Source organism: Idiotropiscis lumnitzeri, chromosome 16 (assembly GCF_059441095.1).
Source record: "Idiotropiscis lumnitzeri isolate Australia: NSW breed Sydney's pygmy pipehorse chromosome 16, RoL_Ilum_1.0, whole genome shotgun sequence".
Classification (NCBI taxonomy): Eukaryota; Metazoa; Chordata; class Actinopteri; order Syngnathiformes; family Syngnathidae; genus Idiotropiscis; species Idiotropiscis lumnitzeri.
The window spans coordinates 15,011,041-15,037,378 of record NC_142406.1 but is presented as its reverse complement, the minus strand read 5'-3'; the positions used below and the strand labels follow the sequence as shown (position 1 = coordinate 15,037,378).

The 26,338-nt window shown below is 46.2% G+C and overlaps 3 protein-coding genes across 20 annotated transcripts in view; all 3 read right to left on the bottom strand.

Moving 5' to 3' along the window:
• LOC148321689 (uncharacterized) overlaps window positions 1-6,703 on the bottom strand; it is a 33,646-nt gene extending 26,943 nt beyond the window's left edge. For 5 of the 9 annotated variants that reach the window (XM_088278728.1, XM_088278720.1, XM_088278727.1 and 2 more), the window contains exons 1-4: window positions 5,736-5,879; window positions 3,085-3,252; window positions 2,796-2,909; window positions 618-1,267 (exon numbers count right to left, since the gene is read on the bottom strand). The gene's annotated coding sequence lies outside the window, so the exon portion shown is untranslated. Of the gene's footprint in view, window positions 1-617; window positions 1,268-2,795; window positions 2,910-3,084; window positions 3,253-5,735; window positions 5,880-6,405; window positions 6,576-6,669 lie in introns of those variants that run through there. The other 4 variants (XM_088278726.1, XM_088278724.1, XM_088278721.1 and 1 more) reach the window with 4 other exon arrangements.
• Window positions 3,301-14,859, bottom strand: rxrba (retinoid x receptor, beta a). Of its 9 annotated transcripts, none has more exons than XM_088278738.1 (13): window positions 14,719-14,859; window positions 13,859-14,014; window positions 13,066-13,301; window positions 12,733-12,883; window positions 12,309-12,488; window positions 11,790-11,810; window positions 10,863-11,023; window positions 10,653-10,782; window positions 10,379-10,511; window positions 8,814-8,849; window positions 7,933-8,024; window positions 7,729-7,834; window positions 3,301-7,502 (listed from the first exon to the last, which is right to left on the bottom strand). In XM_088278738.1, exons 2-13 carry the CDS (start codon window positions 13,872-13,874, stop codon window positions 7,355-7,357), a joined length of 1,410 nt encoding a protein of 469 aa, XP_088134864.1. In that variant the 5' UTR covers window positions 13,875-14,014; window positions 14,719-14,859; the 3' UTR covers window positions 3,301-7,354. The 9 variants fall into 9 exon arrangements, with proteins under 9 accessions (XP_088134864.1, XP_088134865.1, XP_088134867.1 ...); XM_088278739.1 differs by having other exon boundaries at window positions 6,629-7,502; window positions 14,742-14,848; XM_088278741.1 differs by having other exon boundaries at window positions 6,629-7,502; window positions 13,859-13,988; window positions 14,719-14,844.
• An 8,174-nt stretch (window positions 14,860-23,033) lies between these two features.
• Window positions 23,034-26,189, bottom strand: LOC148321687 (major histocompatibility complex class I-related protein 1-like). Of its 2 annotated transcripts, none has more exons than XM_088278758.1 (6): window positions 26,036-26,189; window positions 25,386-25,652; window positions 24,975-25,253; window positions 24,591-24,899; window positions 23,605-23,721; window positions 23,034-23,527 (listed from the first exon to the last, which is right to left on the bottom strand). In XM_088278758.1, the coding sequence occupies exons 1-6, from the start codon at window positions 26,091-26,093 to the stop codon at window positions 23,505-23,507; spliced, it is 1,053 nt and encodes a 350-aa protein (XP_088134884.1). In that variant the 5' UTR covers window positions 26,094-26,189; the 3' UTR covers window positions 23,034-23,504. The 2 variants fall into 2 exon arrangements, with proteins under 2 accessions (XP_088134884.1, XP_088134885.1); XM_088278759.1 differs by having other exon boundaries at window positions 25,386-25,636; window positions 26,036-26,184.
• Window positions 26,190-26,338: the final 149 nt, after the last annotated feature.

The window sequence follows — 26,338 nt, the reverse complement described above, 5'->3', positions numbered from 1 at the left end:
GAAGTACATTGACTTCAAAACGAGATACACTCGATAAGCAAGAGGAATTTTTGGGCTATATAAAAAAACTTTTTTGGTCCAGCGTTTTGGAAGGTGGGGTGGCGTGATACTAACTGGTAACTAAAGCTCAAGCAGAAACATGACAGAAAAAGCCTACTAGAACCTCAGAACTTTATTTTGAAGCTAAAACAATGATGGAAAATCGTTGAGATTTTTGTATTCCAAAAATTTGCATTTCCTCTCCTCATGTCCACACTGAACTTTAAAAACGACGAAATGGCATCAGCCTACGCTCACTCTGATGGGCTGTAAATGATTGCGAATGCCACACGCTATAGAGTGCCAAAAATTGTCACCCCGATTTCGGAAAAGCGCGTCTTGCCTGCATGAAGCATCCGTGGAAAGGTACCGGCCTAAGAGGAGGAAGAGGGTGTGTGGTGGTGTGTTTGGGGTGGGGGCCGGGGGGCACAAAGGCATGCTGAGTGAGGGTGAGAGGGAATGAATGAGGGCCATTGACGAAGGCAGGAGGGAGCACGCGGAGGTAAAGGGGAGGGGAGAGAGGAAGGATCAAAAACCGTTGACGTGTGGACGGACAGACAGAAGCGTCGCTAACTGACCTTGCGATTGGCCACTTGGCGACATCCAACGCAGCGCTTGCGACGTCTGCAGCACACAACGTGCAACTTAAATGATGGCGGCGAGGGGGGCGGGGTCGTGGTGCCACGTCATCTAAACAAATGTTGTACAGAACTGACAATCAACATGAAGTCATTAAAAGTGATTCAAATGGATTGAAATAGGCCAAAGCTTCATTTTAAGGAATTTGTCCCCCTAAAAATGGCTGCTTCAAATGACGACCGCTGACATCCTCTTCAATATTGGACATGGCTCCTTGATGCATCCTGTTATGGTGGACACGTCCGGCAAATTCCGTGCCAATCAGTGGACCTCAAATCTACACTGAACCAGGATTTTTTTTTTTTTAAGCACGGCACCAAAACAAAGACTGGGTTCGTTTGCAAAGTGGTTCCAGTGTGCTAGCGCGGATGACCCGAGAAGAGTTCTCTGCCGCCCGCGGCCCGGGCAGGAATGCACCCGGGGAGCAGGGGGGGAATGTACCACAGGGGTGTTGAGGAAGGGGCTAGGGGTGCCAGCGGAGGAAACGTAAGGGGGTGAAACAGTGGCGCCTTTTGTGAGACGGGAAGCAGGCGGGAGCAGGTCCATCGTTGTGCGCGGCGTCGTGAAGCCGCGGGTACGATGAAGACACCTGCAAGCATGCGGCATGGTTTTTGCTTTTAGAGTTTCTCCACAGCAGGGTGATTTATTATTTTATTTTTTTTAAACATACATCTTGTAGAATCAAGACTGATCAAAATGGCCTTTTCAAAGAAGCTCAGAATTTCTCACAATAATCGGATCTCTGATAAATAATTTTTTTTTTTTTTTTTTTTAATTCAAGGATCAAAATCAATCATGGCCAACCGTGGAGAAAATTGATTGTGATACTTAAAAAATAAATAAATAAATAACCGGTTCAGTTTTCACCAACGCAAATAGCGGAAGCCAACTTGATTGCCGCAGTAGAGGGGAGGAAGAAAAAAAAAAAAGAAAAAAAAAAGTGCTGACAAGTGTGATCAGGAAAAGGAAAAAGGACTTGAAATAAACTGTGCATTTGAGGTTGGCTCCCTTAACGAGGGTGTTTTCTTTTTTTATGAACAACACTCACAATAACAAAACTGAGGAAAAAAAAAAAAAAAAAAGCCTGCACTTTTCCTCTTCGCATTCCAGGCCGGATGCATTTCTTCGCTTTTGGTAAGTATGCGATATGGGAAGTTAAAGCAATAGGAAATTTTTGCCAGGCAGACTTCATGAGTTCAATTATAACAGCCAATAGAAAAAAAAAATAGGATTTGATTTAAATCAATTAAATCCACTATGAGGCTTCCGAAAATATCGTGATTAGATGAAGAAAAAAATACTGGATTAAATGTAGAGATTATTTAGGCCCGCAGTCTCCTACAAGATGTTCTGTTTCACTTCCAGGCCTGTAATTGAGTTACTTGAACACGCCCGTTCTTCGTGAAATTCTGGACTCGGGCCTAACGACAGACGCCTCATCAGGCGTACGATGTCGTCTTCCCTGGATTAGAAAGCAGCAGAAAAACCAGACGCCCCGTCCGATGTGCAATTACATCCCTTCAAGTCCGTCTCATCCCAGTTTAGCTGCGTGTGCAGCCAAGCGAGTGACGCGTGTCATATCATTACAGCTGAAAGAGCTCGAGGGATGGAGACTGACTGAAAATCATATCACCATCTTGAAATTTTATGACTTTGGGATATTTATCGTTAGGTGTAAGGAGGCAGAATATGAAAGGGGAACGAGGAGGCGAGCAAGCGGGTAGAGCAAGTGCAAGGAAAAGCAGCAACGAGGAGGGGCATAAAGAGGAGCCGGAAAAAAAAAGTGGAGTCAGAAGTTAAATGACAGTCAAGCCACGGGAAAAGCTAACATCAGCGAAACAGCTCATTTCTAAACAAGAAAACAATTTGCTTACTACTACGCGATTGATTCTAAAGGCCCTGGGCCGATTACATTAACACGACAACTCATGATCGACAGGAAAAAAATCTAACATCCAAATACTAGAATCAGAACAGCGACAACGAATTGAATTGCTTCAAATCAGTCGGGGAATAAATAAATACAAGATCACGGCACGAGTGTTCAGTGCTTGTGAAACTCTCGAGGCCTGCGGGGAGTTTGACCGTGTCCTTGCGTGTGGGGCGACTTGCGTTACCTGGCCTTGCTGACACGCAGGTGACATGCAGACGTGCCCCCCGCCCCGAGGCCCTCAACAGACTCGCCATTGTGCAGAAGCAAAACATCTTCCTCACCATCACACTTGGCACTCCTAATGGCGCAAGATGACATTTTAGGCCCCTAAAAAAACATTACTTTTTATTATAACATTCTGCAACAATTAACATTTTACACTTGACCATTAGGAGAGTGCATAGCATTGGTAAACTAAAACAAATGATGCCGCGAGGACAGGACGATGAGGAGCTCTGTTTGACCAAGCTCACATTCCTGCAAGTGTGGCAGAGTCGCACAGGTATGCCGCCTCCTCATTGGCTGAGAGGAGCTCAAAGATGACGACAGACTAAAAAGGTGAGTGCTCCCTCTGGTGGCTGAATGCTAGCAGTGCAGCGGCACAGTGGTCAGCTGAGGTCCTGGGGGTCCTGCTGGACTGGCTGAGTCGTGGACCAGGGGAGAAATAATGCAATGAAAAGCAGTTGGTGTACAGTATTAAAAGCTTTACTCATACATAATACAACAAACAGAAACAAGAGTCAGAATTAATGACCGGGATTGGGGAAAAGAAAAAAAAAAAAACAGAACAATATTTCATATTTTTCTTCTTTCAAATCTCCAAAGCACACAATAGTCACGGGGCTCCACGTGTACGATGGAGAAATATACAAACAAGACGAAGAACAGACGGACAGTAAAACAAGAAGGACAGGTTCCATTTAGATTGGACACTTGATGAATTTGTTTAATACTTTGTAATAAACAAAAGGCTGGAAGCGCGTGGAGGTGACGGCAAATAAACACAAACAAAGAGTGAATTTTGTTTTAGCAGAGTAAAATATTAACGAGTTTCTTTTCAGTTTCCTCTTTTTGTTGACCTTCAAAACGCCCACCATTGCAGCCTTGACCTCCTAAAACAGAGCGACCCATCCCTCCGGCTCAGAGTTGTCCACATGAGGACAAAGCTGCCTTCCGGGCGCACTTTTACCCTTCCCGGGGAAAGAAAGTGACACCCGCACTGGCCGTGTGACGTGAGCCCAACACACAAAAAGGTGCAGTGGTTTGTAGGGGGAAAAAAAGCACCAACGCACTGCAGGTTAAGCACCATGATGGACTCCAAATGCCGGTCCTACTGTGGATAGAAAAAGTCTACACACCCCGGTTTGACAGCTAGGTTTTTGCGATTAGAGAACTGAGACCAAGATCAGTGGTGCATGAGCTGACTCCTACGCAACATGAGTTTGGAATATGATTGATTCCAGGTTGAGTATTTTTTTTTTTTTAAATCACAAAAACGGAACATTTGAACTGGGGTGTGTAGACTTTTAATTTCACCCACAGTACTTTGAGGCCAGATATTCACACACACCAGGTGCCATTCTATGCCAATGAGAGACCCCTTCATTAGGTCACGACAGCTAGGCTCATCACCCGAGCGGTGGGGGGGTCGCGTAAACGTCAGTCATAGCCTCGCTTCTATTTTTATAGTATTTTTTTAAACGCACGCTTTCTATCAAACAGTATCTCCAAATGTAACAAAACATGCGCTTGGCCATGACAAACAATGCTGTAGGGGTTCAAAGTTTGAGAACCCTTGCAGACGCGGTTGTCCCATAATGTGAGCGCATTATCACCCAGAAAGCTTCACACCCTTCAATTAAAAGAAAAAAAAATAAATCATACGAATGCGCCTCTTCCGCACACACTTCATTGGAAGGTTCCTTAATTCATTTTCAAAAAAGCAGCAGAGGCAGAAGGGATGAAGGTAGAGGGCCGGATTCCACAAATAAAGCAGTCAAGCTCGCACCCATCACGCCTTCGTATTCGCCCAACAACGCACTCGCTCGGCCTCGTATCACCGTCGGGACTGTGCGTTAAACTTCGACGCAATTTGGAAGAACGGAAACGCGCGTCAACGCGGCGGGGGAAGCGTCATGACATGCAGCGGATTCCAAGATTGAGACGCACTAATGTAACAGATCCCGTTCTCCGACACCGCAATTGAGAAACTGAGAACAGGGTTCGGTTTCAATTTGGATTTTTTCGACACTGACCTGGGCCAATCTAGAAAACTGCTAAATTTGAAGATAACCACAATTTCTGCCTCATTGTTGTGGCACACTATTTCTCAGTGGCTCAATGAATCTTTTGGTAAAAGTCCAAGTTGCAGAAAGATTAGCATTTAAGGCCAACACGTGGACGAATCGACAGCAGCTGAGTGCAGCGTCTGCCGGGGAAGCTTCTGGAGGGCGGACGCAGTGAGCTGCCAATCACGCCAAAGATGCGACGGCTCGCACAAACGAGCATCTGCATTGCCGCGTTAAAAATAAAATTTTGGGGTTCACTTCCGAAAAGAACATTTAAAAAAAAATAAAATAAATAAATCATCCTCTAAACCAGGGGTGGGCAACCTTTTGTGCTCGAGGGCCACAATTGATTTTAAAAAAAAATAGTAAAAGTTTATAAATTGTATTTTTTAATAATACTGTTATAAAATGTAAACATGTTTTTTACCACTGTGTTTAATTACAATAAATTAATAGGATAATTATTTAATGAGATATGATTTTTTAAACGTTATTTTATTAATAAATTATACGTTAAAGGACGGCAACAAATAAATTTCAATAAAATAATTCAGTAATGTTATTGTCTTTATAACTAATTTATTTCGAATTTCTAAACAAATAATACAATCATAATCCAATTTAGAAAATCAACTCAAAAGCAATAAAAAAAGGAACGAGATAATCTACCAGTAATACAAAATACATTTTAACCAACCACTTTCGTGGGCTGCATTGAAGACCAAAGCGGCGGCCGTGCGTAGCTTGCCCACCCCTGCACTTGACGCAAACTCGATGTCTTCACCGCGGCAACTCGCACGCCAGAAGAGAAAAGCCAAACACTGAAAAAGATTCACCTGTCTCACAGGTAACGTCCAAGACACCAAGATCCTCTTTGAGAGGACGCTTTGGGACTCTCGACGACGCAATTGTCTATTTCCACCGCCCGTCTCGCTGTGCACTTGCATATTGTGCATTGATTGCATTGATGTCGGTGTGCAAGTCCGTGTTTGATCATATTTAGCACCCATTCCCTGTCCAATGAGCCGCTGAAAAAAATAAATAAAAATACTTATGACTGGAGAAATACTCTCATGAATCCATAGCAATATTATTAAACACTGCTGGTCACGTTTGGAGTTGCGCTTGCTACGAATCACAGTAAAAGTCAAGTGCCACTCAAGGACGCGCGGGTGCAAAAGCTGCAGTTTGGGCACAATCATTGATTAGATTCAGGGGGGCGGGGGGTGTATTGTGGGAGGACAAAACCGGTCCTTCGCTGCATGCGTCGAATGCATGACCGGTGATGTCATCAATCGGGGGGGGTGGCATAGAAGATTGCAATATGACAATTTTTCGACCGAGCTCATTTCACCGCAACCCCCCCAAAAAAAAAAAATCATTGTCATTGCTCAGCATCACATTGAGCTCGGTGTGCCTCACAAACAGCAACCGGGGTCACATTTACCTGTTTAAACCCGACCGGGGCGGCAGCGAGGGATGAAAGAGAAAGCCAACACAAAGTACCTTGTCTCAGAGACGGCGGCCGTTCGGAGGAAACGTTCACACAGGTACGACTCACAAAAGTGCATTAACGACCGCCGGCGAAGGACGTCGTCGGGGCGACAAAAACGAGAAAGCGACCCCGCCTGGCGTGAAGCTCTCAACTCCCTCAAGCTCGCCAAACTGCCAAGCGACTGCCAGAATAGACAAGAAACAGAGGATCAAATCAAAAAGAAACAAAAACGAGAAATTCAAGTCATTCTTTTTTTCTTTTTTTTTTTGTCTTACAAAGCCCACTGTGCGCACATCAGGGATGGAAGGACAACGTTAAAAGTCATTCAAAGTGCTCCCAGACCCTTCCTGGCTTTCAATGCCTTGGAAAAAAAAAGCTCTCATTTCATGAGTACAGTACTTCAAGATAGAAACCAAAAAAAAAAACACGTTTCGACGTGATCATGGAAATACAAAGCATATTCATAATTCATTTCAGGATTAAGCCGATAAGGAGACACGCTGGTGTGGCGGCGGCGGAGTTGATTGAAATGCTACGCACCTGATTGGAAGCGAAAAACCGTCAATGAACCCAGCGGATCGAAGATACAGAGGCGCTCTGAGATGAAGGCTCATTGATGATTAAGACATTTAGCACTCATACATGCGCATATACACACTCCTATAGATATTTATATATGCATATGTATGTGCATAGTCGGTTGTATATGTGCTTGAGAAGAGGTGAAACACGGAGTACAAGAAAGACGGTGATATGAGTGCATTTTTAAAACCATGTCGCCTCTGCAAGTTAGACCTGCGTGTGATACAGCGGCTGAACTGCGCGTGTGCGTGTACAAGTGTGAGGGCAACATTGAAGCCCAGCAGGTGCTGCAGTTGAACAGAGTGAAGCCTGACGAGCCCGACTGCGGGCAGCGGCGCCCGCTGTGCAATGAGGCCTCCTGAGCGGCGGCCGGCTCGTCTAGGTGAGCTGGTGGGGGGCCTCCAGCATCTCCATGAGGAAGGTGTCGATGGGCGTGTCGCCGATCAGCTTGAAGAAGAACAGGTGCTCCAGGCACTTGAGGCCGATGGAGCGCAGCGCCGGCAACCGCAGGAGCAGCTTGGCAAACCTAAGGAAGGGAGCGGACGGCGACGGGTATGCGGTCAGGACCAAGTTTCAAGTTTTTAACGTTCTAAAGTTTCGAGTGAGAGCCAAGAAAATTAAATGCTTTAAAGAATAATAATGAAATTAAAAAAATATGTATCATACCTTTATTTAAAAAAAAAAAAATAAAATCCTACAATTGTCTTTGTCGGTTAATCTTTGCTTTCGGGGTTCATTTGAGTGGCGCATACCTGCCCTGCTGGTCCGGGTACTTCTGCTTGCAGTAAGTCTCCAGAGACGCATACACCCGTTCTCGCAGCAGCTCCACCTCGCTGGGGTTGGACAAGCCCTTGGCATCTTCAGGCCACAGAGTGAGAGAGAGCGAGAGACGGAGTGAGACACTTCGGGCAATACGTCGACATGGCCGCCAGCTCGTCTCGTTTGCGTCGACGTACCTGGATTGAAGAGGATGATGGCGCGTAGGCAGCCCAGCTCGGTCTTGTCCATCTGCATGTCTCGCATCTTGCTCACCAGCTCCGTCAAAACCCTGCATGGGGGGGCGGGGTCGAGGGGAGGAAGAGGAAGAGTGGAGGAAGCCGATAAGAAGATGCTCTCATCGCTGTCCATCAAAGCCAGTTGTGAAAAGCGTTTGGATGCCGCACAGAAGTGCGGACGCTTCTGCCGAAACATCACCAATGCATGACGAAAAGAGCAAAGTTTTGACATTAGCGCTGACAACAGGCTTGCGTTTGATTGGTCGAGAAACAAATCAGTCATGCACACGAGCACAGAAGAAGAACAGACAAAGAGAACCTTTTTTTTTTTCCTTCACCGCCTTCAACACTTTGCACTATTCAACCTTCTCTGCCTCTCGCACTGGTTTAGTTAAATAAAATCCCCAATTGTGTTTCCCAACTGTCATTTTTCTTCTGAAGAATCTCATCGCACGTCACCAAACCCAAAAAAAAAAAATGTCACCAAGAGTATCCACGCTGGGACCATGACTGATTAGAGCCCCGACCTATAGACTTTTGAGCTGTCTCGGCGAGCATCGTTGCAGGTTCTGATGATTATTGAACGGTACAAAAATGTGTGGACTTTTTATAAGCTACCGTGTGTACACAAATCCCTCTCATTGGCTTTTAGTGGTGTTAGGTCAGCCAAAGCTTCAAATGAAATCAACCTGAGAACAATGACAAGAGCTTTTAGCACACAAAAAAAGCACAGCACACATATTTATGTTTGTGATCCGTCTTATGGCTAGGGATTTTTTTTTTCTTAATGAGGACCGCAGAGGAGGGGTTCAAGGAAAGTGTTTGTGTCGTGGCGTAATTACCTGTCAAATATGGCCCCAACCTCAGCATTGTGCGCCCTGTGTATGCAATCACAATGTGTTATTACAGTGTTATTACACAGTGACATCGCTAGAACACTTGTCAGTGTTTTGGGGGCCTCAGTAGGCGCGCTTATTTAAAGCGTTTAGTGGATAAAACATGCACATTTGATTTTTGGCGCTTTAGTAACTTGAAACCAGAGGTTCTCAAACTGGGCACCACGGACACCACGGGGGTCAGTGAGTCATAGCTTGGGGACGTCCGGCCCCCAAAAAATAAATTAATAAATAAAATTTAATTAAATTAATATGTCCGCAAAAAAAATTTAATTAAATTGAAAGATTAAAAAAATAATTTTGCTGCATAAATTTGGCAAAACAGAAGAAATTCTATTCTTTCTGAGGACAAAAGGTGAATTATTTTCAAGAATACAGTCCTTGGTTTTTTTTTTGTCTTAGTCAAGAGAATAACAAAATATTTTATAGAACAAAAGCCTCAAATCTAAGAGAATTAATTTGTGTTTTTTAATTCACTTGTTAAAATATTTACTTCTTTTGGTAAACTCAAAATTTCAATATTATAATATGGGGACTTTATCTTGGAAAAATATTTTTCCTAGGATATATACTGACCAAGATTATCTTACATCTCATATTAAAAAAAATAATAATTAAATAAAAATAAAAATAAAATTATTCATTTATTTTTAATTCCTACGACAGTACATATGTGGTTTCCATGTTTAACTAACTTTCGGCTTATGTAAGGGTCTTAAGTAAAATATTTCCCCCATATGGTGTCCCTGGACCCGAAAAGTTTGAGAACTCCTGCTCCATACATTAAGCAGCTCCTTAAAAATAGAATAGAGACATACACAAAGAAAACATTTGCACTTTTGACAAATGTAAAGGTGAACAATGAACGACAGACGTTTGTCCATTCTTATTGGGTGTACTCAATTCTTTAGTCACTCCCACAAAAACTGGAGCCATTTGTTTTGGAGCTTTTTTAAACAAAAAAAAGGCGCGGTGATAAAAGAACTGTGTAATTAACAGAGAAGTGACACATTGTGATTGGGTGGGCAATATTATCGGCGTAGTGGATTTTCAGTCCGCTAATTATAACGAAACGAAACACCAGACCAGCCAGCCGTTTTTTGACAAACAAAGTCTTTCATGACGTTAGTAACCGTCGGGCGGCCATCCCTTGACTATTCCGGGTTGCGAAAGAGCCTCATTATGGAGTGTGTGTGCAGAATAAGTATGAGTAAGCAGCCGAAGGCGGAACGGAAGGAAGCAGTGGCAGCCAAACGAAGGCAGCAGGTGCGGCCGGTCACCCTCCTGCGCAAGTCACGTGACGACGCCGGCAGCGTGAAGCCGTCAGAGACTAACACACGTGGTGGCTTTGGAGAAGGATGCGAATCGTCTGACTGCATCTACCTGCGAGGTACTCTGTGGGTGGACTGGCTCGAATGGGACCTCGGAAAAACTAAAAGGGAACCTATAAAACTGCCACGTCGAACGCGAGGCAGTAGGAAATTTGAATGATGTGTGTGTGAGATGGCTACCTGTCAAAGATGGCGCCGACGCCGGCGCTGTGAGCACTGTTGCGGTGCACGTGGAGGCCGGTGGCCAGTAAGATTCCGTCCTTCACCGAGATGGAGCGGTGGGAGAAGGAGGCGATCAGTAGCTCATTCCAACCTGTCGACGGGATGTTTCATTTTGGAGGCGAACCATTTTTGGAAAAATAATAATTTTGTTGCCTCAATATTGAGACAATGCGATGTTGATTTTTTTTTTTTTTAGTTCAGCCCTAGTCGAGATGTTGGTGATGAAACACACCTGCGCGCAGCAAGATAACCTGATCGTCGAGGGGCAGCTCCGAGAAGTGAGGGATCCGCTTGGCCCACTCTACCAGGGTGAAGAGCTGCTTGTCGGCCGCCTGGCAGATGTTGGTGACGGGGTCGTTGGGCTGAGGAGGAGCGGAGATGAACATCTGACGACAGCGCGCGAGACGACAAACGCCATCCCTTCGGTCAGGGGTCAACTCACAGAGCTTCCTCCGGAACTTCCGTCGGCGTGAAGCTCCGTCTTCTGCTCAACGGCCATCTCCGCCTCCAGAATCTTCTCCACCGGCATCTCCTCGTTGACCACGCTGGTGGACTCCACCTCGCCCTCGCGCTCCTTGTTCCTCTGGCGCTCCTCTTGAACGGCTGAGGAACGGGAGAGCGGGGGTGAACAAACAACAGCGCAGGGGAGTAAATCAAATCAAAAAATGTTTGGGTTGGGGAGATGTGAGAAAGGATGAATCACGGTCAGGATTCAGGAGAAGCAGGGAAATAACAGCGGACAAAGATGAAGCACAACAGTGATACCCCACTTGGAGTAACTCAGGCCACCCTTAATAAATTTTATGATTTCCCGTTACAGCCCTTTTGCTCTTTCTGGTGTGCATGCCTCGGCCACCGGGGGGCAGTATAACACAGTCATTCGAACACAAAACGAAGAAAAGTTTCATGACTGCAGTCATTCGTCATTTTTCGCAGATGATAAAGAATGTATGCCTGTGAGTATTGTTATATTGTCTGTCTAATATTTGGTGCCTCTAAGATTATAAATCTGCTACAAAGTCGCCATTCCGTTAGCATTAAGCTAGCGGCCATTCAAAGGGATGTTTTAAATACAGGTGTAATTCTCTTTGTTTTGTTTAGGTTGACAGTCAAGTTCAACTATGTTCCAAATGGGTGCTTGTTAAGCAAATCGAGTCATTTCTCAAAAAGTTCTTAAAGCGTGTCACTTGTAAACTGAGGTTTGGCGCCATTTGTGACATTTTAGGGCATGACAAAAGGTGCACAAAAATGTGTGGCGCACGACTTGGCAAATTTCAACAACTGGAAACTGTAGTCCAGGCATGAAAACATATCACTGCCCCCACGCAAGCACGCACCCCCGCCCCCCCCCCCCCCCTCTTGTCCTTACATCTGTCGCTCATCTTAGCCACTGCAGAGGGGGAGGGAGAGGGAGGACGAGAGGAAACAAAAAGAGGAGCAGAGGGGGAAAGGGGGTTAGTGTTTGCAAAGCTTAGCCACCCCCATGTCCCCCTCCACCACCACTGCTGCTTTATCCCCCCGGCAGCCCCGACTCAATCATTTACAACACACACTCTAGTTAGGTCGCGTTTGAAAGTGAAAAGTGGACGTGGGGCTTCTTTCATGCCTCCGACTCGGCTCAAATTGGAGAATCCGTGAAGCGTTGCTATGGCGACTGAGAAAACGCCATCTGCCAATGAGTTTGGGACTCAAAATCTCACCCAGTCGATATTTAAGTCTCAAAGTTCAACTTAAAGTGGCGCCGCGACGTACGAGTCGTTCGTGACCAAAAGTAAACGCATATTAAATGGCAATTATTATTTTTATTTTTTCAAAATCCTTCAGCCCGTCTTTCTAATGGCACAATCACTTGCACTTTTCCTTCTTGTGGATTTTCTTGCGCGCTTACCTTCTCTCTTCATGCCCATGGCCAGGCACTTCTGGTAGCGGCAGTATTGGCAGCGGTTCCTCTGCCTCTTGTCTACCATGCAGTCCTTGTTGTCTCGGCAGGTGTAGGTCAGGTCTTTACGCACCGTCCGCTTAAAGAAGCCTTTGCAGCCCTCGCAGCTGTAAACGCCGTAGTGCTTTCCTGGTGGGAGAACCAAACAAAACATACAGTCAGAATTTTTTTTTTTAGTAAATAAATGTGCCACTTGGCAGGACACAAATGGCCCCCGGCCCACAGTTTGGGCACTCTGAAATAATGTTATTATACATAATTAACAGTCCGTTTTCATTGGTTGTTAATTTCTATTAACGTCACAAAATGTTGAAAAATTCCAGATCAACACGGTTTTTGTGAGCCGAAGAGGAAAGAAGTAAGGATTCGTCACCAGAGGATCGGTCGCCGCAGATGGAACAAAGGCGTTTCTGGGAAAGCATCGGGCCCGGGCTGTGCGCCGACAGCTTCAGACCTATCGGAGGTTTGACGTCATCTGAGCTGCTCACCGTGTGAAGTCCTGACATGGAAACTGTGGAGTTGATCTGAATGAAGCACAGCAGAAGATGACGATTCGTAAATAAAGCAATGAAACTTGGAAGATGTTACATAATTTAAGCAGAATCTCCCAATCGATGAGGAAATGTTGACTTTGCAAGATTTCTGAAAAGAAGTAAACATAGCTTGCTTAAAATATGGAAACACTTAAATGGAAACAGGATCTTACTTGTGGACTGCTGATGGGACCGTAGCCGACCGACGGCGTTCCCGGCAAGCAGGGGGAGCCCAGCGAGGAGCTGATGACCGAAAAAGGGGAACCGATGCTACTGATGGGGCTGTTGACGCCGGCGCTGGAGATAGGAGGCAGGGAGGTCATGGACGCCGCCGCCGAAGGTACCAAAGGTGGTGAGCGCTGGCCTGACGGCGGGGAGGACACCGACGAACTGTCTGGACTTCGGGAATCTGGTGAGAAGCATTTTGGACGCATAAATTAGTGATTACCAACCACTCTGCCGCACTACGTTCGTGTGCCAAAAGAGACATTCACATGTAGAATATTCAATTCAACCTAATTGGTCTGAATGGTTTTTTTTTAACAAATAAGCATGGAAGGGAAACGCTCTTCCACCAGATGGCAGTATGTCCTGCCAATTTAGGAAACAAGGCTCTCTATGGATCAGATTTGTTTTAAATTATAGAACAAGATAAAACTATTCTGCACTTTCCTATCCCCATCCTGCTCACAACCACTAGGGAGCACACTTGGATGGTGAGGGAGATTGCTGTGACGTGCTAAGATGTGGACCAGCATCAATGTGTTAATGAGACATCACAACAGTCAGATCATGTTGCATAAACAACACTTTTCTCCATCGGAGTTCTGACAGCAGTTTTACAGGCGTTGGTTGCATACAAAACATATTCTTGGCACTTGATGAGATAAAAAAAAAAAAATCATTTCCGTTTCTCCATAGGGTGCGTGGCACTTTAGTTGCAGCTCGCCATGCCTTGATTCTCACCTCGACTGTCTCCCATGGTGCTGCTGTTTGCGGCTTTCCTCGGGACTCACTGGCCGCTGCACACCGTCGAACCTCCTCGTCTACAGCCCGCCGTCAAACTCGAGACCGCGGACTGCGGCCCGGGCCGGAGCTGCTTTGGGGGAACCAAAAACTGCTCTGAAATCCCAACACATGCAAAAGGGAGGATGCATTAGCTGCCAAATGGGAGGCTACAATAGACGAAAATAAACACATAAAACAGCAATGAGCGTCTTCCAAAGGCTCCTTTGTATTCGGTGTTCAAGTCCAAGACACTAGATTGTAAATATTTACTGAATTTGTTGTCCTTTTAAATAAAATTTGCGAAAACAAACAGCTGTTCGGCATACGCCGGCTTGTTTTAAGCAAGGAACCAAAAAACTTGCAAAAGCGACTTGAATTATACACGAAACGCATTTAGGCGCGTTACTAAGATTTACAGGGTTTGTTTAGGTTGCCATCAATAATAAACTAAAAAAAACAAAACATTTAGTTTCGGTGTTTATCTGAAGCTAGCATCCAATTAGCTTCAATGTTAGCTCGCACTTCGAACGTCTTTACCTTCGACCGAGACAAACCTTTTCTTATATGGGTGGCCAGAAAACACGGTTAACGGGTGCGTGGTGGTGTGTATCGTCATAATCCCCCCCCAAAATGCGCCTTTAGCCTCCAAAGTCGGCAAAGCAAGCGAGGCGCTCAGCCATGCTAGCAGCGTTAGCTAGGTGCTAACGTGGATGCGACTTAGCTAACAAGCTAACTCGGAAGCTAAAGTGTTTGCGTCGCAAACACACGAGGGAAGGTGAATGTCGCAAACTGGGCAAAAATAAATACGGATTACTGACATTTAGTCAAGCAGCTTCCTCACATGAATGTTGCCGACTAGGCCCCGAGTGTCTGTCTGCCACCCCCCCTCCTCCACTCGCCACCACCTCCAGCACAGCGCACACACTTTGGCCCGCTGACAGCTCACCCTCCCCCAGCCAGGATGAAAACATGGTGACGGCGGTGCTGGAGCCTCAACTGCACTGCTGGCTGCAGTTTCAACATAACTGAGATACGAGTGACATTTGTTCCGTGAGCACGCTCGTAATTTAAAACACTTGCATCTCAAAGCACGTTTTCTCCACTGTGATGAATGGGATTGCCTTTAATCCCTTCTAAACCTCATCACCCCCAAAAGCAACAAAAATGTTGTTATGCGTGTTTTAATGATAAAATATAACACCACTTATTGTAATAATATCTCTAAAAACATGATGTAATGACCAGGGATGGCCAAGTACAGTTGATAGTATGAGTCTCGTGATTGCGGCTGATACCATCCACCGATACTTCAGGTCACACATAAAGACAATTGGGCTGTTTTGTTCAGATTTTTCTTCTTCCTACCAAGGACGTCAAACGGCAAACTATCTTTTAAGTTCATGCCGATATCTCAGGTGTGTTTGTCCTAATAAAAATGTCTCAAAGCTGTCTTAAATATGAAACATGTTCAATATTTGCAGCCAAAACTCCACGGCGAAGCAGTGGTAACTAAAAGAAAATATGTCCTACCGATGTGATTTTTTTGAGGGGGTATAAAAGTGACTTTTCCAGACGCCAAAAAGTATTTCCCAAATCCAAGTCTTTCTTTTACGACTTCACCATCTTAAAATGCTCGCGCCTCGGGTCCTCTTTGGAAACATTCGTGAAACATCGACACATATTGACTCCTATGTCCAACGAGGGGAAAAGGTCAAAATAAAAAAAAATTAGAGCTTAAAACGTAGCAAAAACAGCATGCATAAAGTGTCTTTTATTGTTGTGATGGATGCAACGCGTGACATCACGTGAAATGAAAGACAACACATTTTGTGCGGATGAGCCTGTTTTTTTTTTATTCACTCAAATTCTTAACATGTCGTGGAGTCACCTCACCCAAACGAGCAAGTTACTTCTTCCGCTAGTGAGATAGATCAATCAAATATTTGATAAATGAAGTAAAAATGTATCTTTGACTTTAACTTTTAAAAAAAAACAGTCAATTAAAAGTTCTCCTCATATTGAATCACATCAAAGAAGCAAACATTGCAAAAATGGACCGCTCCCAAATAAAATGAATGTACTTTTTGACGACTATATCCGTCAATGGCAGTGAATGAGTTCATATTATATGGACAAAAAAATATATATATTTATATAACTGCTTTTTCCCTGCACTGGCGCTCCATTATGTGACAGACTGTTAATGTGTGTGTGTGTGTGTGTGTGTGTGAGTACGTGAGTGTGAGTGCTGCGTGAGGGATTAACTGCAGTGTGTGTCCACTAGTGATTAGCCTGGTCAGTGGGCCTGTTGTGCATTCACTCCGTCCATTAGCATATTAATGCTCTTTCGCTCTTGATCCCCCCCCCGTCCCCCCACAACCTCTTCGCCCCCTTCACCACCTTCACCCCCCCCTCCTCCTCCACAGCACCCCTTTTGCCCGCTCTTTCTCTACATCCATATTTCCCGTCTATAAATCTCATCCATCGCTTACGATCCGGCTCCGCGTATTTCGAAGGTGCTCATTTTTCCCTCCAGAATTTTCTCTCGTCTTCTTCGATGTTTTCCTCCCTTTTCATCCTGTGAGGAAAACACACACACACACACACAGGCAAATTAACCAACGCACACATCAAGGATAAACACTCATGACATCGTTTCAAGCGCCACCTGAGAACGTCCCGGTCCAAAATGTGACCCACAGATAAATCCTCCTCAACTTGGGAAAAACTTGCTGAGACGCAAAATCGATGACGTCTCAGTCCACGTTGTTGCGTTCTATCAATACTTCCTGTTCTGGCAAAGCACTTTGAAAACACGTGTTTAAAGGTCCTATATAAATAAATGTAAAGTTCAACAAGGATGAAATACGGGTTCGGAGTCAACATCCGTCTTGTCTGGTGACCAGAGTCCATTTTTTTTTTTCGCAGCTCATCCCTCGTCGGCAGGGAGAGGTCAGGGGCGTGATGTCCATCCACAACTCCTGGTTTCACCAAGGCAGACGCAAGAATTGCGTTTGGACAATCAGCTCCGGACCCCCCCGTCCTTCATTCTCAGCCGGTGGTCCGCATGGGTCGTCCCGGAATAGTCCCTTCCCGTTTGGCCCGTTGGCCGCAGGTCAGCGCATCCGACTGGATGTGAAGCAGAAGAAGGTGAGAAGAAAAGACGGAAAGCGAGAGCCCTAACTCTTTCGAATGTGTGGGTGACACCACCGTGAAGACAGGGGTCACCACCCCGAGGGCGGGGAGGGCCACGCCGGGCCGGGCCGTGCCGGGCCGGACCGCCCGCGTGAGCTGCTACAAAAGAACAAGTGCACGTCAAAGAAGACAAAAGCCTGCCAGGATAACTCAGCACATCAAGATGAGCCCAGTGAGAGGCAGTGCAAGGGAAGCCAGGTGGGCCGGCGGAGGGGGACTGGAAGTTTGAGCTGGGGGGGGAGTCGTGGGGGACCTCAAACGTTAAAAAAAAAAAAAAGTAAAGCTCTGACGACCTCTGATCTGATTTGCTCGCATTTTCTCTTTTTCTGCCGGGCTCCGTGAGGCGTTTTCTCCTTTCTCTTTCTCCAAACGAAGCGGCCTTTGGTGAGGCCGGGCCTATTCACGGGAACCGCATGTGCCGTGCCCACCATTGAGGTGCAGAGCAGCATGGCCACAAAGGATGCCATCAGCCCTCGCAGAGCCCCCAACGGCTCACTCAGACGCGTCTGATTTCTCGAAGTGATTTGCTCGAGGCTGCGAAGCGTCAAACAACTCAAGCAAGGATGCAAACTTTGCCTTCAAGTTTTTCTTGAGCTTTCGGGCCCTGCGCCCGTCTGCCGCGTCCTCCCCAGATGCCAAACCTCAAATCTATTCTCAAATCAGCTGCACATGCTCAGCGCGAAAAGCTCCGCAAGGTGAAACGTGGGAATTACCTCCAAAAGCACGTGATCAGGCGGCGCTCCGCTTTGGCGTCCCCCCCCAATCCCCCCGCACCCCCTCCGACCTCCTCCTCTCGTCATCGCCGACCCCCTCGCTCCTCTTCCGAGCCTGACCACGCCGGTCCCGCTCCTCCATCTTGCACCCTCTACGCCTCTTCCACCTCTGGTCCCGCGTCCTTCTTCCTCTCCTTCTTCAAGCCTCTGCGTCCGGACCCCCCACGCCCCCCCCACCCCCACCACCACCACCTCCGCCTTTACAATTCCGTGGCCCTTCTCCCGGTTTTTCCCCGCCCTCTTCCAGCTCTCTTTCTCACTCTCCCTTTCAGTCCTCGCCCGTCTCTGCCTCGCTCACTCGCTCCCTCTCCTCATTTCATGCAGCGCTGGGGTTACCTAAGAGACTGGGCCTCAATGGAGAAAATCTCCTTTGGCACAATGAAGTGGGTGAGAGGCAGAGAGGAGAGGGGGAGTACGGGGAGGAGCGGTGGGGTAGCATGGGGGGGGGGGGGGTTTGGGTGGGGTGGAGGGGTGTCGGGAAAGTAGTACGATGCAGATGCACGCCGAGATGGAAGATATGAAATGCACAAATGTGATTAAGTGCTTTTGCTTGTGTGATTTTGCCTCATGGCGGCTGAGGACCCCCCCCCCCCCCTCCTCCCCAAAGCCATTAGCCCCCCCGCACCCAAACCACCTGCTCCTCACCCAGCTCACTTGTGGAACATTGTGAGTAAAACCCAAGACACAAAACATGAAAGTCATGCATATTTTTCGCAATAACTGCAAAATAGTTCATCTCAACGCTGGAATAGGCTGTGGTACGCATGGTGAGCTGAGAGTGACGATTGGGGGGAAGGGGGGGGGGGTCTCCGTGGAGTACATCTCAGATCGTCTTGGTTAAGAAGCGGCCGACACCTTGGACTGGTAGCCAGCCAATCACAGGTCACGTCCGATCGAAACAAACATTCACGTTTAGAAAACCCAACTATGTGTGCTCAAATTTGAGACGGGCCCTTCGACCGGAAACGGCATCTTTTAACACAAACGTAGCAATCCAGGTGCGATCAAGGCAGACGTGCTAACACGCTAGTCCGCCATGCTAACGAAGCCCCCTTTTTGCTCAAAAACAAAAGTTTCTCTTCCTCAGGAGCGCTCGGAGCGATTAAGCCGCCTTGATGACCCCTGGCCTCTTTAATCTGTCCTCTCGTGGCTCGTTTCGACGTTTCGGAGGCTAGTTACTGATTAGCACCAAAACTGCCGCACTTCATTTTGTGGCGGCCGCCTGATTGAGCTCCTGGGCCGTGCTATTCAGTTTGTGGTTTGTTTCCGAGTTTGCAAACAGAGCCCCCCCCCCCGTTGCTCTGCTCTGTGTCTTTACAACTACCACCCTCTACCCAGCCTGACCGCCCCCCCCCATCCAGACCCCTCCCCCCCTTCTTCTCAATCGGAGGATGTGAGAAAACAAAAGGGATAATAACAGTACAGAGATAATTAGCGGCACACGCGCGGCGTTAGCACACTCCTACACGCTGGATCGCAAATAGCAGCGGTGTGAAATGGGATCTGAGCAATGCTATTTTTAACACGCTTACTTACTGAGGTTATAAAAAGTCTACACACCCCTACTCAAATGATAGTTTTTTTTGCCATTAAAAAGGGCAGATTGTCCATGCTGCCCCCCCGCCCCAGTAGGCTCTGAATGAAGTTATTTCCAGGCCTCTGTCCATCTGTTATCGTGGCAGCAGCAGTGAGCAAGGTGTTGCCATGGCGCGCTGGACACAAAAAGGCGTGGCGTGGGAACGAGTCCAGGGGTCAGGAGTAAGGGTCAATGGGTCAAGGGTCACAGGCAGCTGGACAGCACACAAGAGGAGGCTGGGGTGAGAAAAGAAGCAGGGAAGAGAGGCCTCCCCCCGCTAGCCTTTCTTCTTTCAGACGTCCGAGGAGCGGACGCCGCTGGATGTTAACATTGAACTGATAAAGCGAGGTGGGGGGCAAAAAGAGCGAAGGGGGGCATTGACGTGGTGGTGGTGGTGGTGGGGGGGGGTCTCCAAAATGGAGCTTTGCGAGGCTCCCTTGCATTAGCGGGCGGCGGCTAATCGTAGGCCGCATTCGCCAGCCAATTGACGCTGCTCAATGCCACGCATACGCGCCACCATTGAGAGGATGACGGAGGCCGGAGGGTCCGCTTGTCTGTGTGGCCCCCGCCTGCACTTTGGCCGCATAAGCGATACGCAAAGAAGACAAAAGGCGGCTTCATTCCACTCGTTTTGAGCCGCGACAATACGCCAACGACTCAATAGGTGACTAAACGCTACAATACTTTACATTTATAATATATCCGTCTCCAACTCACTCATCTGGTTCTCGCCAAACCAACCTTTAGGTTTATGTCAAAAATGTCACGACACACCCCCAAACAAAAATGGCACAAAAAAAGCCGCCGGGATTTTATTTATTTTTTATTTATTATTATTTTATTTGTATCATTTATATTTGCACTGGAGAGGGGGGCTTTCCAATCTTGTCGTACATTGAGTATAATTACAATAAAGACCATTCTGATTCTGGTTCTGATTCTGGTTCTGATTCGGATTCGGATTCGGATTCGGATTCTGATTCGGATTCGGATTCGGATTCGGATCATGGATGCAACGATCACAGTGTGCATGACGTCACAAATTTGAAATTTGAAAACTGTGGTTTTCTATAAATCCCTGTCAGAGTTACAACATTCCTAGGAAATCCCAACCATCTCTGGACAACTCAGACGAAATAATTGAAATGTCCACCTGCCCCCGTGGCCAAGCGAAACAGACAGGAAAGATGGCGAGGCACATCAATGGATAACACGTTATGACAACGTGGATAACAACGCAATTACACACACACACACACGTAGCCGCACACAATGTGTAAACACACACAGGGCCCCTTTGGACTTTAATAGCCGGTTGCCGAGATGAAGCGAGCACAGCATCCCTGCTCGTCGGAGGCCGCAGTAATAGGATTAGGAGCGGGCCAAGTCCAACGCTCCGTTTGACACCTTTTGTGCGGCCGCCGCGAGACGCAGATCACAACCATGGCGAGCGGGACAAAAGCCTTTGAACAAATTGTGTTGTCGCTACAAATGCGTCCTGATGGGAGAACGGCGAGCCGCAGGTTCCACGGCACATCAAATTAACGATGATTGTTGACGACTCAATCCGAATTCTGGGGCGAGCCAGTGCAAGAAATGACGTCTTTTCACATTTGGACTTTTTGCCTTCTTCGTTTCTACTTGAAAAATAACCGGTCGCGAGAATATGACAAATGACCCACAAGTTTCAACTAAGTGACTCGGCAAACCGCAGTTATAGTAATTGTCTTTTGCAGAGGATAAAGAATATATGCTTTTGAGGTTTGTCGTCTCGTTTTTTTTTTTTTTTTAGCATATCGTTAGCTTGCAGCATAATTACGGTTCTGGGTTCAAATCTGGCCTCCACGCGTGTGTTACGTCGCTCAGTGCACGTGTGTCATCCGTGGGCCTCGCTGACTTTTGGCAGGAAGCGTCGGCGCTCATAAAACTCTTTTGGGTGTGCACTGAGGCTGGGGAGAGCACAGAGAATCTCTGTGTGGACTCCCATCGTGTGACGGGCCGCGAGGACGCCGCCGGGAATGTCAATGGTCTCGCTCCAAGCGAGCCGCCACCTGTGGCGTCAAAATCTCATCATGGTGGAGAGGAGGGGAGTTCAAAGTATGGCCTGCGGTCCACACACTTGTGCAGCCACCATTTTGACAGTACCGAAACGTTGCCAGGGTTGCGAGGGCCCTTCATAGCTGCTCGTAGCTCAAGTTAGGGCCCGAGCAGCGACCGCTGTTCTACTTTCTCTTTTAAAATAAAATATACATTTTGAAAAAGATTATAAATCACAAAAAGGGTAAAAAAAAAAAAGGTTTGATGGGATTTTTTATGTTTTTTATGTCACAAAAAAATGACATTGGAACAGGGCTGTGTAAACTTTTTATATTCACGGTAGATTTAACACGTGTCAACAAAATAATTTGGATTTTTTTTCCTAATGTAATATTCAAATTTATTGAGATGATTTTTTTTATTAATGATAAACTATAGTCATCACAATTATGAAAAAAAAGAAAATCACAGAAATGTTCAGTGTGTCGTTCAAATGTAAGTTTTCCAGCAGATTATTTATTTTTATTATTAGACCCCATTGGCCATTATACTAATAAATTGATGTATTCTAAATTGACATCTGCTAAAACGTTTGACTTACTCATGTTCATTCTTGATACTAAAAAGAACAACAACAGGGAGATTAATCAATTCATACAATTTAAAAAAAAAAAGCGAAGGAAGTTGTCTGTGGTGTCAACGTGTGCAGACGGTTATGCCGAAAAGCCCGTTTACCTTGAACTCCACTCATCTCGCGTCTGGGGCGGGGTCAGGTATTGTCGGGGGGCCTGACAGGGTCAGGCGGGGGTGCAGGGGCAGAGAGGGCGCCGCCACCCCTCCCCCCCCCCTCACCTCCCGCTCCCCGCCCCGCGGGGTCGTGGGCCGTTGCCCTCGCGGGGGGCCGAAGAATGGGGGGCCAGCGAGGTATTGGCAGATTTTTGTGGGGTGCAGATGCTCAATATGCAGATGTCTAATCGAATTGTGCGGCCATGAATTGGTTGCCCCTCTGATTTGCATGAGGACAATCCCCGGCGGCGGCTCGGGGGTCAGCGCGGACCCCGGGACCAAATGAGCAGCCGGCTGCAGACGCCCCTCCAGGACGTGTGAACTTGAAGTAGACTTTACTCAACGACAAAGATTATTGATTGATACTAATGTCTGTGAGTCTGTCTGGGAGCGCGTCTGACATCTGTCCGATCGGGCCGATGATTCCCCGAGTGGGAAAAAAACATTTGAAGTCAGGACAACCTAGTGGTGGGCGGTCAGGAGCCAGCTTCTCTGGTGGTCTAAACAATATCAGAACTGACCGCGGTGTTTCTCGTTTACATTTCTTTTATTATATATTCACAATTTTTTTTCTACAGTTTTAAACTTTAACACGGGTCAATCCGAACCAGAATTTAACTCCAGAGACAGTCAATTAACCAATGACAGAAAGAAACAGCAAATTGAATGCACCAAGCATCTCAATATTGCAATTCTGCTGACTGTCAAATGAGCAGCTCAAAACTTCCTTGGAAGATGTAAAAAAAAAACATGAGCGGACAACAAGTATCCGGAATTACAAATGTATTTTGTTTCACATCCCCTTTTTATTCTCAGAAATACCATCGGGAAAGCCTTTTCGCGTTCATCTGTTTGAGGGGAAACAACGACCTCTAGCGACGATGTAGATAAAAACAACGAGATTTTGAGGGGTATGAGGGTATAACAAAAACGGATATAGGTGGGAAAAGTGGAGGGAAAATTTTATATTTTCTTTTTAAAAAAAAATGCTACCAGTTTTATCAAATGTTATCTTTACAGTCGCGACAAAAACAATATCACAAAATTGATACCGTTTATAAAAAGATAGATGTGCAATTTTATTGGTAAAAAAACGAAAATGACCAAAAGCGTGAAAAGGCACATAAATAGGAGACAGAAAACATACAAAGGACCTATTTTCACATCCCGTATCCGATGCTGTATCCCACCACAACCATTGAATCAATCGCTTCTCAGCGTCCACAGACAAAACGGTCTAACTGGGCACCAAATCGAACCCTGAAACAGAATCGAGGAAGCAGAACATCTCAATATTCTCGTAAATATAATCTGTTCTCTTCATTTCTGCTCCTCACCTTTGCCTTTTCTTTTCCTAAACCAGCGAAATGCGATGGCACCGGCCCCGACGAGCAGCAGAACCACCACAATGCCTGCCAACACCGCATCGGGCAGTGCCGGACCCGGAGGCAAATCTGGAAACGCACAGAAAAGAATTTTCAGTTTTTTGGCCAAGTGACATCATGTACATTAGTGGTTATCATAATTGACACCAGTGGTTGCCTTGAGTTGTAAATTGTTTATCCATAAAACTATTTGCACCAAATTTTAACAGTTCTCTAACGCTTCACTTTGTGAAAAATAATAGTCGATATATGAGCAATCTTAAAAGTTGTTACATAGAGTACATTTTTTTATTCTGACGATTCGGACCCTCGTGAATAGCGGAAATCCACTTTTTTATATATGATACTGCCCCCTGGTGGCCAAGACACACACATCCGAAGTAGGCGCATTGAAAAACATGAAAACTGTTTAATGCTTTACGTTCTATTTAATTACGGCTGTATATTTTTTAAATCTAGTAACATACTGTAGAATGCGCTATTTGTTATATTAATAAAACACATTTTTGTTGCTGTATTTTGGAAGAGCTGTAATAGATTTTCCACATCCATCGATCGCTGTTGTTGTTTGGCCAAGACGCCGCAGGATGGCGCCAAATCAACGTTTCTCTATTATAGTGTGTTAAATTGAGGTTTTCGGTGAGCAATGGAGGATCGTTTCAAATAAATGAAACCAAATCGTTAATATAAAGAGGATTACTGTTACAAATCGCGAAGCTATCAACACTGACTGTGCTAGCTCAGTTCTGTTTGCAACTACCGATGATGGCTTCATTTTGAATTTGACACAACTTGATTATGTTCCTTTCAATTAAACAGGTGGTTAATATTTAGGTTGACACATTTTATGTAGTGATGTTTAACTGGCGTCCTCGGAAAAAATGTGTCCCCGTCTATGAACCAGAAACCTTGAGAAAATGTCTAACAAAGATACCCACAGTTGGTTATGATCACAGCTTTGTCCAGGATGACGACCATCTCGTCCTGGTTGCGCTCGCCAAAATCAAAGACGCACTCGTACTCGGCCCACTCGTCCGCCGCGATGGCCGACACGTTGAGGCACACGCTCTTCTGGAAGGTTCTGTCGTGGTTGGGCAGGATCTCCTTGGATTCCTGGACCGGCACTTGGACCTCTTTGCCGTCTCTCCTCCAGAACATCTTGACTGCGTGATCCGGGTAGAAGCCTGTGGCGTGGCAGCACACCGGCGAGCAAGACATCTTCTGGAGGAGCGCCAACTTGGGCGGCACTGCAGGAGAAGAATTCCACTTTAAAAATGCCATCTCTGCTGCTGAGCCGACGATCACGAGAACGTCCCTCTTACCGATTCTGTTCAGGAACTGCCCCCCGAAGCGCATGTAGTTTTTGATCCAGGCACGACAATCGTTCAAGTAGAAGTGCTTCATGTACTGGATGGTGGCCGTCTCGGCGTCCCATCTATGTTTGGTGAGGCGGGCCGCCTGCTGGGGTGCGATCCAGGTTTCCGAGTCCAGGTCCAACAGGATGAAGTCCTCGCCGTTGTAGCCGTAGCGGTTAAAACCCCTCACCACGCCCGTGTCGTTGTCAACCTCGCAGCCGCTCACCCGCTGGAGGATGTGCACGCCTGGAGGAGGCACAAACACGTTTAATCCAACGGGTCCAAAACTGTAAACGTGGTTTTTATGCGTGAATGACATCCTTTGCCACAATCTACATCTGAATGACAAGAGGAGTGAGCAGAACGGGGTCATCGTACCTCCCGTCTGGTTGAAATGGATCTTGAGGTTGTAAATGTCCGCGTTGAAGTCGCTGCGGTGGGACCGGCACTGGTTGGCGTACCAATCCAAATGCTTGGGGTCCTTCGACAGGTAGTCTTGGACCCAGGCTTGCTTGGGCTCCGCTCTATCTTTGTTGCTGTTATAGGAGCCCACCGGCTCGTCATTCAGCAGGACCACACCAACGAACTGTGGCATCTTGGGGATCCCCGAAATGGCCGTCAGGAAGTAACTGAGGGAGTAATTCACTGCAAGGTGAAGGAGAGTGAAAGGAAAATTTGCAGGATATACATTTATATATTTGTCTGTATTATTGTTGTATTGCACTGGAGAGGGGAGCCCTCTAATCTCGTTGCACACTTGAGTACAATGACAATAAAGGGATTTCTAATTCTAATTCTAATTCTAATGATGGATAGGAGAACATGCAAACTCCGCACATGTACGTCAAAGACGACGGATTCGAACCTCGAATTTCAGGAAATGACGATTTTTAAAAAGGCGCAACGACCCGCTAAACTTTGCCGAAATGCCAAAGCGAAAGTAAAAGTCAGCAAAGTTTCACGAGAGGGACAAACTAAAATTCAGCAAATTTAAAGCGAGCCGGATAAAATGTTTTATTTTTCTTTACCTGAGGACGCCAGCTGGACGAGCAGCAATGCGAGGATTATCTTAATCATTTTTATCATTCGTACCACTTAATAACATTTTATAGACGGGACAGCCATAGAAGGCTGACTGGAAATTGCGCAATCAGCAAAAGCGGAAGTTACGTATTATTTTCAAAATAAAACAATTGTGAATACTAAATCTTTTAACCAGTCTAAAGTTTTGACACATTTTCTCGCGCGGTCGGATGAAAAACCGTATCTAAACTTTTGACAGGTATAAGTTATATTCACAAAATTTATGAAAGTTTCACAAAAAAATACGT